This window comes from Eschscholzia californica, unplaced genomic scaffold (assembly GCF_041429995.1).
Source record: "Eschscholzia californica isolate CP2 unplaced genomic scaffold, dmEscCali1.0.p SCAF_5, whole genome shotgun sequence".
Lineage (NCBI taxonomy): Eukaryota > Viridiplantae > Streptophyta > Magnoliopsida > Ranunculales > Papaveraceae > Eschscholzia > Eschscholzia californica.
In genome coordinates, this window is record NW_028238472.1 from 17,893,223 (window position 1) to 17,906,015 (window position 12,793).

The 12,793-nt window shown below is 35.2% G+C and overlaps 1 protein-coding gene across 1 annotated transcript; it reads right to left on the minus strand.

The window, feature by feature from the left end:
- Positions 1 to 2,347: 2,347 nt before the first annotated feature.
- LOC147537589 (homeobox-leucine zipper protein ATHB-40-like) lies at positions 2,348 to 3,427 on the minus strand. Its single transcript, XM_086640639.1, has 3 exons — positions 3,236 to 3,427; positions 2,806 to 3,122; positions 2,348 to 2,696 (listed from the first exon to the last, which is right to left on the minus strand). The coding sequence occupies exons 1-3, from the start codon at positions 3,330 to 3,332 to the stop codon at positions 2,442 to 2,444; spliced, it is 669 nt and encodes a 222-aa protein (XP_086496765.1). The 5' UTR covers positions 3,333 to 3,427; the 3' UTR covers positions 2,348 to 2,441.
- Between the last annotated feature and the right edge of the window lie 9,366 nt (positions 3,428 to 12,793).

The window sequence follows — 12,793 nt, forward strand, 5'->3', positions numbered from 1 at the left end:
AACCAAAACAAAAAGACACCCTCTTTATGAATAGCTGAACATATCTAGCTACTTCCGCCGGTTTTCATTTATTAATAACGGATTCTACTACCCTACGGTTTACTTTTCATATTTGCAGGCTTTGGATGACTTAATGCACTCACTAGCTTTTGTTTGATACAACGTAGTTCGCTTCGGTACGTGTATTAGTACGAGGTACGCTTATGCCTCTATTTTAGGGCCCGTCACGTTTTGGACTATTTTTACTCGACAATAAGTACTCTGTATGATGCAGGTTCACCTAGTCAACAATTTTATCTCTACTAAACTTAAGACCACAACTAGTTAACTAAAAAACCTTGTAGTTAACTAAGGCTGGACGGAGACTCCAGTACGCCAATTTTGGAGTATCGGATTACGAACCTACCCAAAAAAGGTACCCAGAATCAGATACGCTGTCGCATTTTGATTTCCCACAATGTTATAGTGCAACAATATATATCCTGTCTCTTTTATTTGTTGCAAATATATCCTGTCAACAGAGTAATTAAGGTATCTGATTTGACCAAAAAAAAATCATTTGTTGTGTTCTCAATTTAAAATCAGGCTTCTTGGAATTACTACTACTACTACTACTTCTTGTGCCCTTTTCTCTGTTTGTCATCTTTGAAACACCAGACTTTTCACTTAATATTATATTTTTACTTCATTCAGGTTGCTTTCCCCCTATATGATCAGAAGGAAGGGCAGAGAACTTCATTGAGATGTTTCTTCCATTCTCGGCACGGCAAAAACAGTGACCAACCTTACCACTTTTCCTGCACTCTTCTTGAATGGTTGCTTCTAAGTTCTAATTTCTGCAATTAGGATGGGAAAAGGCTTCAAACATGTACGTCGTAAACACAACTATGTAGGAGGATTTCTTTCTCCCACTAAGAAATTAAATTTGTCGGGTGGTTTTGAAATGAGAGAAGAGAGAAATTGATGTATGGATGTAGTGTTTGTGGTATTATCTACCTGACGATGGAGTTTGTTTTTTCTTTTTGAGAAATCAGATAACGATTTGCGTTAGTCATTACAAGTCATTGATACATCATTAAGATGTGATAAGCACGATAACTGCTTAAGTTAAAGCAATAATTAAAGAGGCCTAAAACCCAACAACATCGAGCCTACTATCAACCACTTGGGCAACCAAGTGTTCACAACATGGAGTTTGTTGGACATGGAGTTTTGAGGTGTAACCTAAATGATTTGGGGGCACTCCTTAGTTTGGTAGAAAGGAAAACACTATCACTGAGAGGATTGGAGGATTTGGAAAAGAAACACTATCAATCCTTTAGAGGATTTGGAAAGTCTCACCTCATCCAATTTTATGTCTATCTTGTAAACAAGATATAAAACGGTTTGCCAGGATTAGATTAAGGTGGCAATGCTTCATTTATTTTGTGCTAAGATGAAAAATTGGGCAAAGTCCATCCCCTTTGACCAATTTTGCAAATTATTGCAATCTTTTCCTGTCTGTAAAGATCCCACGAGAGTGCCTTCTACTTCTACTCGACCATAAAGTAGATGAGAATCATTCTCAACAAATCCATAAGCGGATATTTGACTTTGTACATGGTCATCTAAGCCATTGATAGTTCAAATACATATACGTTTCATACGTACAAAAATTCTAAAAATACGAATCATGGCACATGGAGTCTCGCTATAGCGCTAGTGCACCCTTCCACAAATCCGGATGTCACATGATCGACTTACTTGGTAGGAGATTAGCTTAAATGACTTTTATGGATTAAGATTGTCCTCAGAAAAGTTTCAGTTGTAATCATATTTTATCCATAGGATGTATCAAAGTCATTTCATATATGTTGTATGATGTTTCATGTACTCCTGTAATCATGTATTTTGGGTTTATGGGTGGGTTTAAGTTTGATTAACACACTGCAAAATTTGAATGAGTCTTATTTTGTGATGGTCATTGATTGTCTTTTCAAAGTGAAGTTGTTTTCTTTGAAGGGCAAAAAACACAAATTATTATGCAGTGTTGATGAACTGGATGACAGGGGTTTGTGTTATCTACCTAGTGAGCTATTGGTCCTTTAGGTTAGAAATTAAAGCCTATGATAAGATAGCGTAAATAGCCGATTGGGCCGATATCACATCAAACCGAGAAATAAACGCGTACGTGTTTCTATTATGGATCACCTACTAGCTCGCCGTACATAATGACTCATTCACAAAGTTTCGGTCGGGTTACTTAAGTGGGAAAAAAAGACTAGTATCCGAAGTAGTCGAAGGCGAAACAAAAAACCAATGCTACATTCTTAATTTAGAGATAATGTTTAAAACTAACATGAAGAAGTGAAGAAAAATTACATTAGATTATGGATTAAATTTACAGAATGAGCTTAGGTTACATAATAATGATCAAATAACAACTAAATTGATGATAATTTTTACAACCCATATAGATTGTCAACCCACTCCATGCCATAAACATTGTTGTAGTTATTTTCTTCAGGTACATAGAAGAAATTATCAAACCCTCCTCCAAATTCTTGTATAAGAATAGAAGAATCAGCCGCATCAATCGAAAACCCACTAGATGAACTAGGACTACCGGATGAATGAACGCCTTCGTCGTTTCTTCTCTCGGATATCTTCTTTTTCTCATTCTCCACTTTTAATATCTCTTCTTTAAGCTTCGTTACCTATAAATAATCATAATTATTCATTAATTATCTAGAGAGGGAGTACGAAGAAACAGACAGACAGACAGACAAACAGACAGACGGAGACTGACAGAGAGAGGGAAAATACCTCAGATTCAAGACGACATTTTTCGAGGACAACACCTTCATGAATCATTTGCAATTTAGAGTATTCTTCTTCAAGTTTCTTTGTTTTCCATCTGACTCTTCTATTTTGAAACCAAACAGCTACTTGTCTTGGATCTAAACCTAATTCTGAAGCAATTTTGTCCTTTCTTTCAGATTCCAATTTATGTTCATTACCAAAATTAATCTCCAATTGTCTCACTTGTTCATCACTTAATTTTCTTTTTCTAAAACTAACTTCATCGTTCGCTTCGATCTTGTTCTTCTTTCGCCTTCTGCTTCGGCTTGACCTTGATTCTTCTACACATACAAACACAACAATGAATCAATTAGATAGAACATCAACATAAAAAAAGAGGGTAAACTCCATTTCTCTCTCTATGTGTACATAATGAGGGACATTATAAACTAACCTTCTCCTTGTAGTAATGGAGTTGTAGTAGAAGAGTAAAATAAACTTGGGTTTGGTTGAGAAAGGAGAAACATTTGATCTTCTTCTTGATTCATCATCTTTCTTTCTCTCTCTAGATTGATTTTTTTGTGTTTGGTTTGTAATAACTTGTTTCACTTTAGAAGAGGAGGACAAGAGGGAGGCTGTAGCAAGTGAAGAGTGAACATGTGGAAGCTTATATTTATAGACATTTCTGTTACCAAAATGCCCCTCCTATTCTAGTTAATGGCAGTGGTTTTTCAAAGTACTAGGTTTTGATAAGGGTACATAATGACGTTATTAACCTTTTGATTTAAATGGAAGGGTAGTGTAGTCATTATCAGTGTGAACACAATATTTAATTGGAGTAGAAAGGACAATATTACATGGCGTGGATAGGTAGTGCTTAAGCAATACCAAACGAATTAAAAATAGAATTATTTTCCAAATAGCCCCCAACTTTGTGACCGGTTTCCTACCTAGCTTTCAACTTTATAGAAAATATCTAGATATTTTTCTTTGAATAAGTTGTCTATAAAGGAGAGGGGAGACATCTAAGTTCGGGTGGGAAAATTTTGGATGTCCTCCCGCTAATAAGGGCATATGACGAAAATTTTTGGATGTCCTCCCACAAGTCAATAAGCGAGCATTGCGAAATCGTCGACCACCATTAAAAAAATATATATATTTCATTTCTTTCTCTACTGATCTCACCACCCCCTCCAACTACAACCACCATTATTTTCTTTATATTCAACGAAGGAAATGGTTATTTTACCAGTTTCGTCTGATATAAAGGGGAAAGACTTTCGTTGAAATTCTTTTTGAGGATTTCGTGGTCGGTCGTCCACGAGATCAGTCACGAACATATCGTGATCCTTAGAACACGAAATATAGAATAAACATCTCGTGGTCGAGGTACCACGAAAAGTTCAATCAGGGTTGCGAAATTTAATTTGAGGGTCTGAAACCCTCGTCGAGGGATTTAGGGTTTTGTCTGAAACCTTTCTCCTTCGTCTCATTTATTTCTCTAATTTTTTAGAGGGTCATTAACGATGGCGGTCTGCCAATGACTCTTGCCGGTGTGGAAAAAGAAGTGGTGGTGGTTATAAGTCATCCAAATTTTTTTCACCCAAAAATATTCGATGCCACGAAGATTTTGTTAAAATGTCTGAAGGTAGAGGCGTGCACATAATCAAATGTAACTCAACATAAAAGATATGTCTTAAACTCAAAAATATTGCACTTGAGAGTGTGTATAATAAAAATTTTGTGACAATATATAAAAATATGTTTTCTATGTTTGGTAACTAATAATCCAAATTTATATAACAACTATTATCATAGCATTCCTTTGTATATCTTTTTATACAAAAATCTTTTAAACATCGTAATAATTCCTTTGAGATTAAACTCTTTTTGTGATTTCAAAATAATTTTCTAAAACAGTCAAGTTTCTACTTTCTTCAAAAAAAAACATTATAAAATTTTCTCTCTAAAATTCTGACTCCACCTATGTATGGATTCAATTCAACATAGACAATTTTCAAAAGCTCAAGTCGAAACCAACCTATAACGGTTGGGTTGGTCGATATACTAATAGAACCAAGCCGAACAGTGTTTGGTTGGGCCTAAAACCTACCGGTTCTATTTGCTCGAGTTTAATTTGGTCTATTTGACTATTTTTTGCTCACCCCAGTCTCAAAGTTAGGGGTGGGAATAATGCCCGTGGGTACCCGTGGCATGCCTGCCATGTATGTTGGGACCCGTTTCCCGATCACGGGTACTACCCATCCGTACTGGTTAGGAAAAACGGGTGGGCTCGAGTGAGAACATTGTTTCGGTTATCCACCCATGCTGGTCCGAGTATTTTGTACCCGATCATACCTGTCTCTACCTGCCCGTTATTTCACCCGGCCAAACCCTACCCTGAGCATTATCAATAGGTGGCTAAGCCTAGACCGCCTTTAGGTCGGCGAATGACCTTGTGGCTTCTCACTTTCAACCTGTTCTTCTTCTCATATCTTCATATCTTCCTACCTCGTATTCAAATTAGGACAGATTCTTTTGATCATATAGTCACACGACACTTGATCATATTTGGGAGTGGTTTTTTTTAAGTCCTACTTTTTAAGTTCTGGCTTTACCATTAACAAAAAATTATAATTTCTTCAGCCAAAATAAAATTAGTACGAATTTGGCTTTTGATCATAGGACTGTTGATCATATTTGGAGTTGTCTTCTTCAAGTCCTTTTCAAGATCTGCCTTTACCATTTACAAAAAAATATAATTTCTTCAGCCTGAATGAGAAAATATAATTCTTTTAACGGGTTTGCCCGATCCATACGCATTTCGCGCCCTATGTGTTCGTCACAACAAGCGGGAACAGACAGGCTTTGGCAGACAATTTAGAACCTTACACCCTCCCGTTCCGTCCTTCTACCCTAATGGTCATATCTTCCAATTGCCCGCACCTGCCCAGCCCGCCATTTATTATGCGTGCAGGCTCCCCCGCTTGTCGCAATTTTCACCTCTACTCAAAGCACCAATAATAATAGTAGAATGGTTTTTATTTCTTGTAATTAATGACTAATTATTCCTCGGATTTGTACAGAAACCTTTCAGGAAATTGGGCCGGAGACCCAATTTCTTGTTTTTTTTGTTAAAAAGACAACGCATCTTTTTAACTAGCTAGGCCCCAAGTAAATTATAAAAATAGGTTTGAAGGACATTTTTAAAGGCACCAACTTTTTAAGAGTCAAAACTACCCTTCATTCAATTAGAAATACCTAGTAATGATCTAACTAATAAATCAAGAACTTGAGTTTTTCTCATGAACGAACAGAGTTGGATTGTCGACGCCGGTTAAAATTTCTAGGGTTTGAATCAATTTTGGCTATAAGATAGGTAGATGTTTTTAGGTTTTGGTGATTTAATCTATTTGCTTGTTGTTTGAAGAGGCTTTTAAGGGGTTTGATTTAGTTTTTGGTTCTAAATTCTAGAGAGAGAAAGTTTTATATACTTTCAATGGAAGGAGAATTTGATTGTGTATCAAGGTATAATCCAACTTCTTCATTGCTTTATTTTCATTGAGCTATGAATGATGGATGACAATTTGTTAGTTTGATGTTTATGTTCAAACTTATTTGTTGGATTTATATGGAAGTTGTGAAAGTATAGTTGATGCAAGCAATGTGTTTGATAAAATGCTTGAAAGAGATGTTGTTGCTTGGAATGCAACGTTAGTTGCTTATACAAGACGTAGGTTGGTTGAAATAGCTATAAAGTTGTTAGATGAAATGCCTGTGAGAAATATTTTTTTCTTGGACAATCATGATTGGTATTTATGTTCAAATTGAGAATTTCATGAAAACTTTGGAAGTTTTTCGAACAAAAGTAAAATGATGGTGCTAGAGCTTATAAAATGCCTATTAAGAATTTGTAGGGGTTTTAGCTAGTTTTTCGATACAACATTCTATTAGACAAAATATAATAATTTGTAACAAATTTCATGTTAAATCAATTCAAAAACTAATTTGCAAACCATTTGCATGGCATTGCAAGGTGTTTGCAAGGATCTGCAAGGTGTTTGCAAAGCTTTGCAAGGCTCTGCAAGGTGTTCGCAAGGTTGTGCAAGGTATTTGCAAAAGTCATGCAAGGTGTTTGCAAGGCTCTGCAAGGTGTTTGCAAAGCTTTGCAAGGTTCTGCAAGGTGTTCGCAAGGTTGTGCAAGGTATTTGCAAAAGTCATGCAAGGTGTTCGCAAGGCTCTGCAAAGTTTTTGCAAGGCTCTGCAAGGTGTTCGCAAGGCTCTGCAATTTGTTTGCAAGGCTGTCCAAGGTGTTTGCAAAAACCATGCAAGGCTCTGCAAGGTGTTTGCAATGCTTTGCAAGGCAGTGCAAAGTGTTTGCAAGGCAGTGCAAGGTGTTTGCAAGGTATTTTTTTAGACTAGGGTTAGGTTGGTCTTTTTACTGAAATTGAAAATTACATAATTGCCACCAGGGAGGTGAAACTTAAAAAACTTTGATGAATCCTTTTTAACCAAAATCATAATTTCTTAGGGAGTTTTGGCCAAATTCCCGAAACCTTTTCCTAGTTATTTTTTCTTATTGTTAAAAGAACCTCTTTCCTATTCTAAGATGTGATTTTCAGCCTTTGTGGCACCACGAATTTGGAAAAAAACATGTGGTTTATTTATCTTTCCCTTTTCATCATTGACCGACTAAATTTTACAAGAGGTTTCTACTTGTCTGTGTTGGCTACCCTATAACCTATTAGAGGTTCTAGCTGTTACCTAACTGTACCCAAATTCAATAAACAAATACTACATATTTAACCAAAGACTTAGGATGGAAACAAAATTCAAAGATTAGTGTACATTGCCTTCACTATTTTAATGAGTATTTTGATTTTTCTTTCAATAATAAGATTATATAGGTACATTATACAATCATATATAATATATGAATTGACTAATTGATAAATTATATGATGAAATATGCTCATAATGTTATTGAACCGTCCAAAGGTATTTTTTTTATTTAACATGAAGTCCAATACATTCAACATGGTAAATTATACTGAATAAAAATGAATTTTCAACAAAAAAAAATAAAAATAAAATAAAAATGAATTAAATAAGTTTATAGTCAATCATTTTGAAAGACATCTTTAGTTATAGGTCATGTAAAGTCTCTTATGGCTATGTTACGAGCACAAAAGCTCACTCCCACTTTTACTTTATTTGCACCTTTAACACAAGTCAATAAACGATAGATTCCACATCCATTATGACCCGGAACTGTAACTTTCGGATTTGCAGTGTAGATGCACAACCAAGTAGTCAAACAGTTGTTGGCTCGGAAGACATTTATTGTATATCTTAAAAATTATTTTAAAGGTTATTATCATTACTTTTTTAACGCAGAATCAATAAATGATAGATTTTCGATCTTGTAATTTTTGAATTTTCAGTGTAGATGCACTATTGCGATAGCAAAATTCGAAGTTACTACCACAAGAGCTAGACCCAAAATCAGCTAGAAATCTTTTATTTTATTTTATTTTATTTTATTTTTTTGAAACATTTAAAATACTAAAAGCGTAGAGAAAATTTATTCATCAAAATCTAAAAAACAAAATATTAATATCAATTAATTTTTCTTAATATTAATTGACACTTGACATTTGACATTAGAAGCAAGTATAGTTTTTTCTTGAGCAACATACTAAAGGAGCTTTAAGAATTTGGTACTCCTTAAATGTGAGCAACAACAAAATACTAAGTAGATAAGCCCAAAATAAATAGAGGTGTACATTTAGTATCCGAACCAACCAAATCAATCCGATCTAAACGGATTTGGGCTATTTGGAGACCGATCCAACGGTTATCAGGATTGGTTCGGATACTACAAGTCAAAATCGAGGAGTTTGGTTCAGTCCATGAATTTGCTTGACGGATTACCGAACCAAACCGTTTACTATTATCTTTTGTATATTATACTATATAATATATGTAAGAATATATGATTGGACATGATGAATGGTGGAGTTTCAATTGTTTATCGTTTTCTTATCTTCCTCGAATGTTGATAAACTTCGAGTAGAGCATGTACATGTATACTTAATAGTTTGTGAGATAATACTAATTTTTAGCACGTTCTAAGTGTAATTGTAGCAGATCTTAAAGTCGAAAACTCAAAATTTTGTTCTTGGCAAAATTTTAGTCTTTGGTTCAGTTATTCAACCGAACCAAACCTTTCATGCATAGTTTGGTCCAATAACTGCATAGTTAGGCAGTTGATCATGTGAGCTATGGTGAAAAAAAATCCGGAAAACCGTCACCTGACCCCTTCGTCCGAGAAAAATAGAGCCCATGGGTACCCGATGGTCGTGTCGGTCAGAATCTGATCGATCCCACGAAAAAGGCAACCGGACTAAGGCAACTTTTTGCACCGAGTGGTCGAACGGTACTCGTCCCCAACCTATCTCCTATATAAACACTACCCCTAATCGTAAACCTAAATTCTCTCTTTCATTTTATTCCTAAACGGCTAACCATTCCTCATTCTCTTTCTAAATTTCTCTTGCGTGTTAAACTCTTCAAGAAACTCACTTGAGTTTATGATTCACTTGCCATTGTTGTTGAACCAAGTCAAAAAAGACCTAATCAATGTGAATTTCATGTCAATTGTACGAACTTAGTTACGATCTTTTGCTTCGTGAAAGATGCTTATTAGATACTTCAATTTAAAGTTTTTAGTTTTAGTGAATATGAGTCCAAAAGGTTGGATGGATAGAGGTAATGCGCGAGTGATAGATGCACTTTATCTTCTTCGTAGGAGCAATGGAATTGGTGAACTTTTTCACTCTCTCAAGCCTGAACCAAGATCGTTCGGTATCTGACGAGTACGGTGAAATTGGCGGGCTCGAACAGACAATGGACCAAAGATTCCTTGAACATGACTGCCCGACTAAACTGACAATCTCTAACCTAAGATGCCTGAGCCGACCAATCGGATGAAATTAGATCTCGATGTCGTCCGCCACAGACGGATTAATTACCACAAATCTCACCTATGGACTCTGGATTCAAACTCCTTAAAATTTGTTGGATCTTTAGACCAGACAATAGAACCCACCCTTATAAAATACCCTAAGATACCCCTAAAAGAAGGTAAAGGATAATTTAGTAACTACAAACCAAGCAAACAAAAAATAAACAACAAATGAATAAAGGGAGGGGTGGATCGAGGTTAGGAAACTCCTCCAAGGAAAAGGCAGTGTGAAAGGGACAATTTACTCTCTACTGATCTGATCCCTTCCCCCCACATGCTGTATCATTTCCTCACACGTGTAATGATTCTAATCCCCCTCCCACCTTGTAGGGGACCACATCTCAGTTTTACGCCATCTGTCACTAAACATTAAAAAAGAGTATAAACCTTTCCAACCTGCAGGTTCCCCACCAACGAAATTTTTATAAGTCAGTCGTCTCTGGGCCTTACCGGCCCGGCAGCCGCCAACTTGATTTTTTACCACACACATATTAACAATTTAATATACACATATGTTAGTGTAAATCTTTTGTTAAATTAACGGTTGGTAGTGTTAATATAAACTCTAAAATTCTTGTATGTGTGACAAAAAAGACGTCTTTTTGCACAGTGTGAGAGGTGTTAAAAGGTAAAAATACCCCTTGTAGTTTTTATAGATAGCATTTTTCTAATATTATTTTTAACCACACATTAAAAATTTACGGGAAAAAGAATAGAAAGAATTACTGGACTTTGTTAGACAAAAGTTGCATTATTATCAACTAGATTTTTATTTTATTACGTATGAATTACCTCATAAAATTGATAATGTTGGAGAGCTATTAAGTAGCAATGGTTTAATACGCTTAGAAGTGAAACCAAATAATCGGATATTTTATTTTTTTGTTGACATAATAATTTGGATACTTGGACAAGCTAAAATTTTAAATGCTCCTAGTATAGATAAGAACAACTTTGGATGACCCACCAGTACGTATACTAAACAAATTAAATTTTTAAAAATGAGTCAGATACACTTAGAACTGAAACCACACAAGCTATATATTCGTGAAAAAGACTACTCTTGTTAGATGATGTTGTTCCCAACACAAGTACATAAGATGACAACATCAAAAAAGCCATGTATCATAATGCATTGAACTTGGGATAGTAAGTAGAGTGTGAGAGTTTGCATGTATGCATGCATGTATTTGTGAATCGAAATATGACCATTTAGTGGGCTTATAGTTATATTTGTTAAGTTCTATCCATGTTCTTTACTACTTTGACTTTAACAACTACCCATGTAAGGAAATTTTAGGTGAGATATGGATTTGGGTTTACAGATAGACAGGACCATTCATCTTTCCCATCCACCACTTCGAATTGTCGATTGAGAAAATAATTTTCACTTTAGTCCAACAAGGTTAAATTCAAATTCTTTTATCAGATTCACAAGCGTCCATTAGAATGAGAAAACCAGTTCGTTGGTTGATTACGTCTCTTAGACGATCAAAATGGGAGCCAGTACAAGTCAGTCACCCCTGGCTAAATGTCAATCCAAATGGTCGAACGAACTGGGTCTTTTTCTATTTTCTATTTATTCTCTCTTAAATCTTTATAGTATGATTCTGCTACTTTCGATCGATTCTAGATAGTAGGTATGACTGAGATGTTTATTCTTGTCACGAATTATGTCAGACCAAAGAAGACTTTTAAACCAGAATGGGGATTCATTGCATCGGGTGTTCGCCTTATTAAAGGATAACCAAAAAAAAGTGCAAGGGATTTGTTATTTAGACACGTCATATACTTACTTGGTCTATAGGGTTTTCCCCAATTGAAACCCTAAGTCATAGAACCTTTTAAAAAAGAAGCATTTCTTGCTCCATTAACATATACTTCGAATCCAGCTGACAAATAGGTAAAATCTAGTAAACAATTCTGGTACCAGCCTTAGTGGCGCTAGGTTTCTATTTTAAGCTGAAAAAAATATAAAAAGGTGAAATCATTTATATATGTTGGGACTGGTTTGTCTAGCTATTGTCTAGGGTTTATTAGGGGAGGCTTTTGCTACATCACTCTCTTCTTTCTAAAAAACAAAAATAAATTTATCCATTCAAAAAGTAAAATAGGGATTTTACTTGCACACCCACCCTCTTTTTATTTTAATAATAGCAAGGTCAATTATGAAATGGGAGAATGATTATTGTATTCTTAATTACTTAGGGACTTAATAATGAAGAGTAATAACAGATAAAGTTGAATTGAATGATAAGTACACACTATAGGCAGAATCCAGAGTAAATTTTCATTTTGTGAATAAGAACTCAATCGATTTTTGAGTTTTGGAATATAATTTTTTGATGAAAGGCCCAATTTTTTAGTCCAAATATAAAAAAAAAATCCAATAGCGATTATTAACCCACCCAAAACCCAAAAATCAACTAATATCCTAAATCAAACTCAAATACACATCCCTATGCTCAATCTGGACCTAACTTGTATCTCTAAGACCTAATATTTTCTTCTAATCCTTCTTTTGCCCTCCTATATATATCCCACAACTCTCTCCCTCTATAAGAAACCATATTTTTCTCTCTCCAAAATATCTCACTTCCATAATTCAAATATCTTTCTCTCTCCATAATCTGTTTTCACTTTCTCTCTCTACCATATTAAAAGCGAACCTCACTGACCATCATCTTCTTCAATCATCATCTTCATCTCTCTACAGTCATCATCTTCTTCAATCATCATCTTCACTTTCTCTCTCTACCTAAACCGAAACCGAAACACAAACCCAAACCCTCTTTTCTCTCTCGAACCTCACCGACCATATTCAAACTTTTCCACCTTCATCTCTCTACAGTCATCGTCTTCTTCAATCATCATCTTCAATCATCATCTTCAATCATCATCTTGAATCACCATCTTCGTTTATCGCCATATTCAATCTTTTTCACCTTTCCCTATCTAAATAAACCGAGACACAAACCCTTTTCA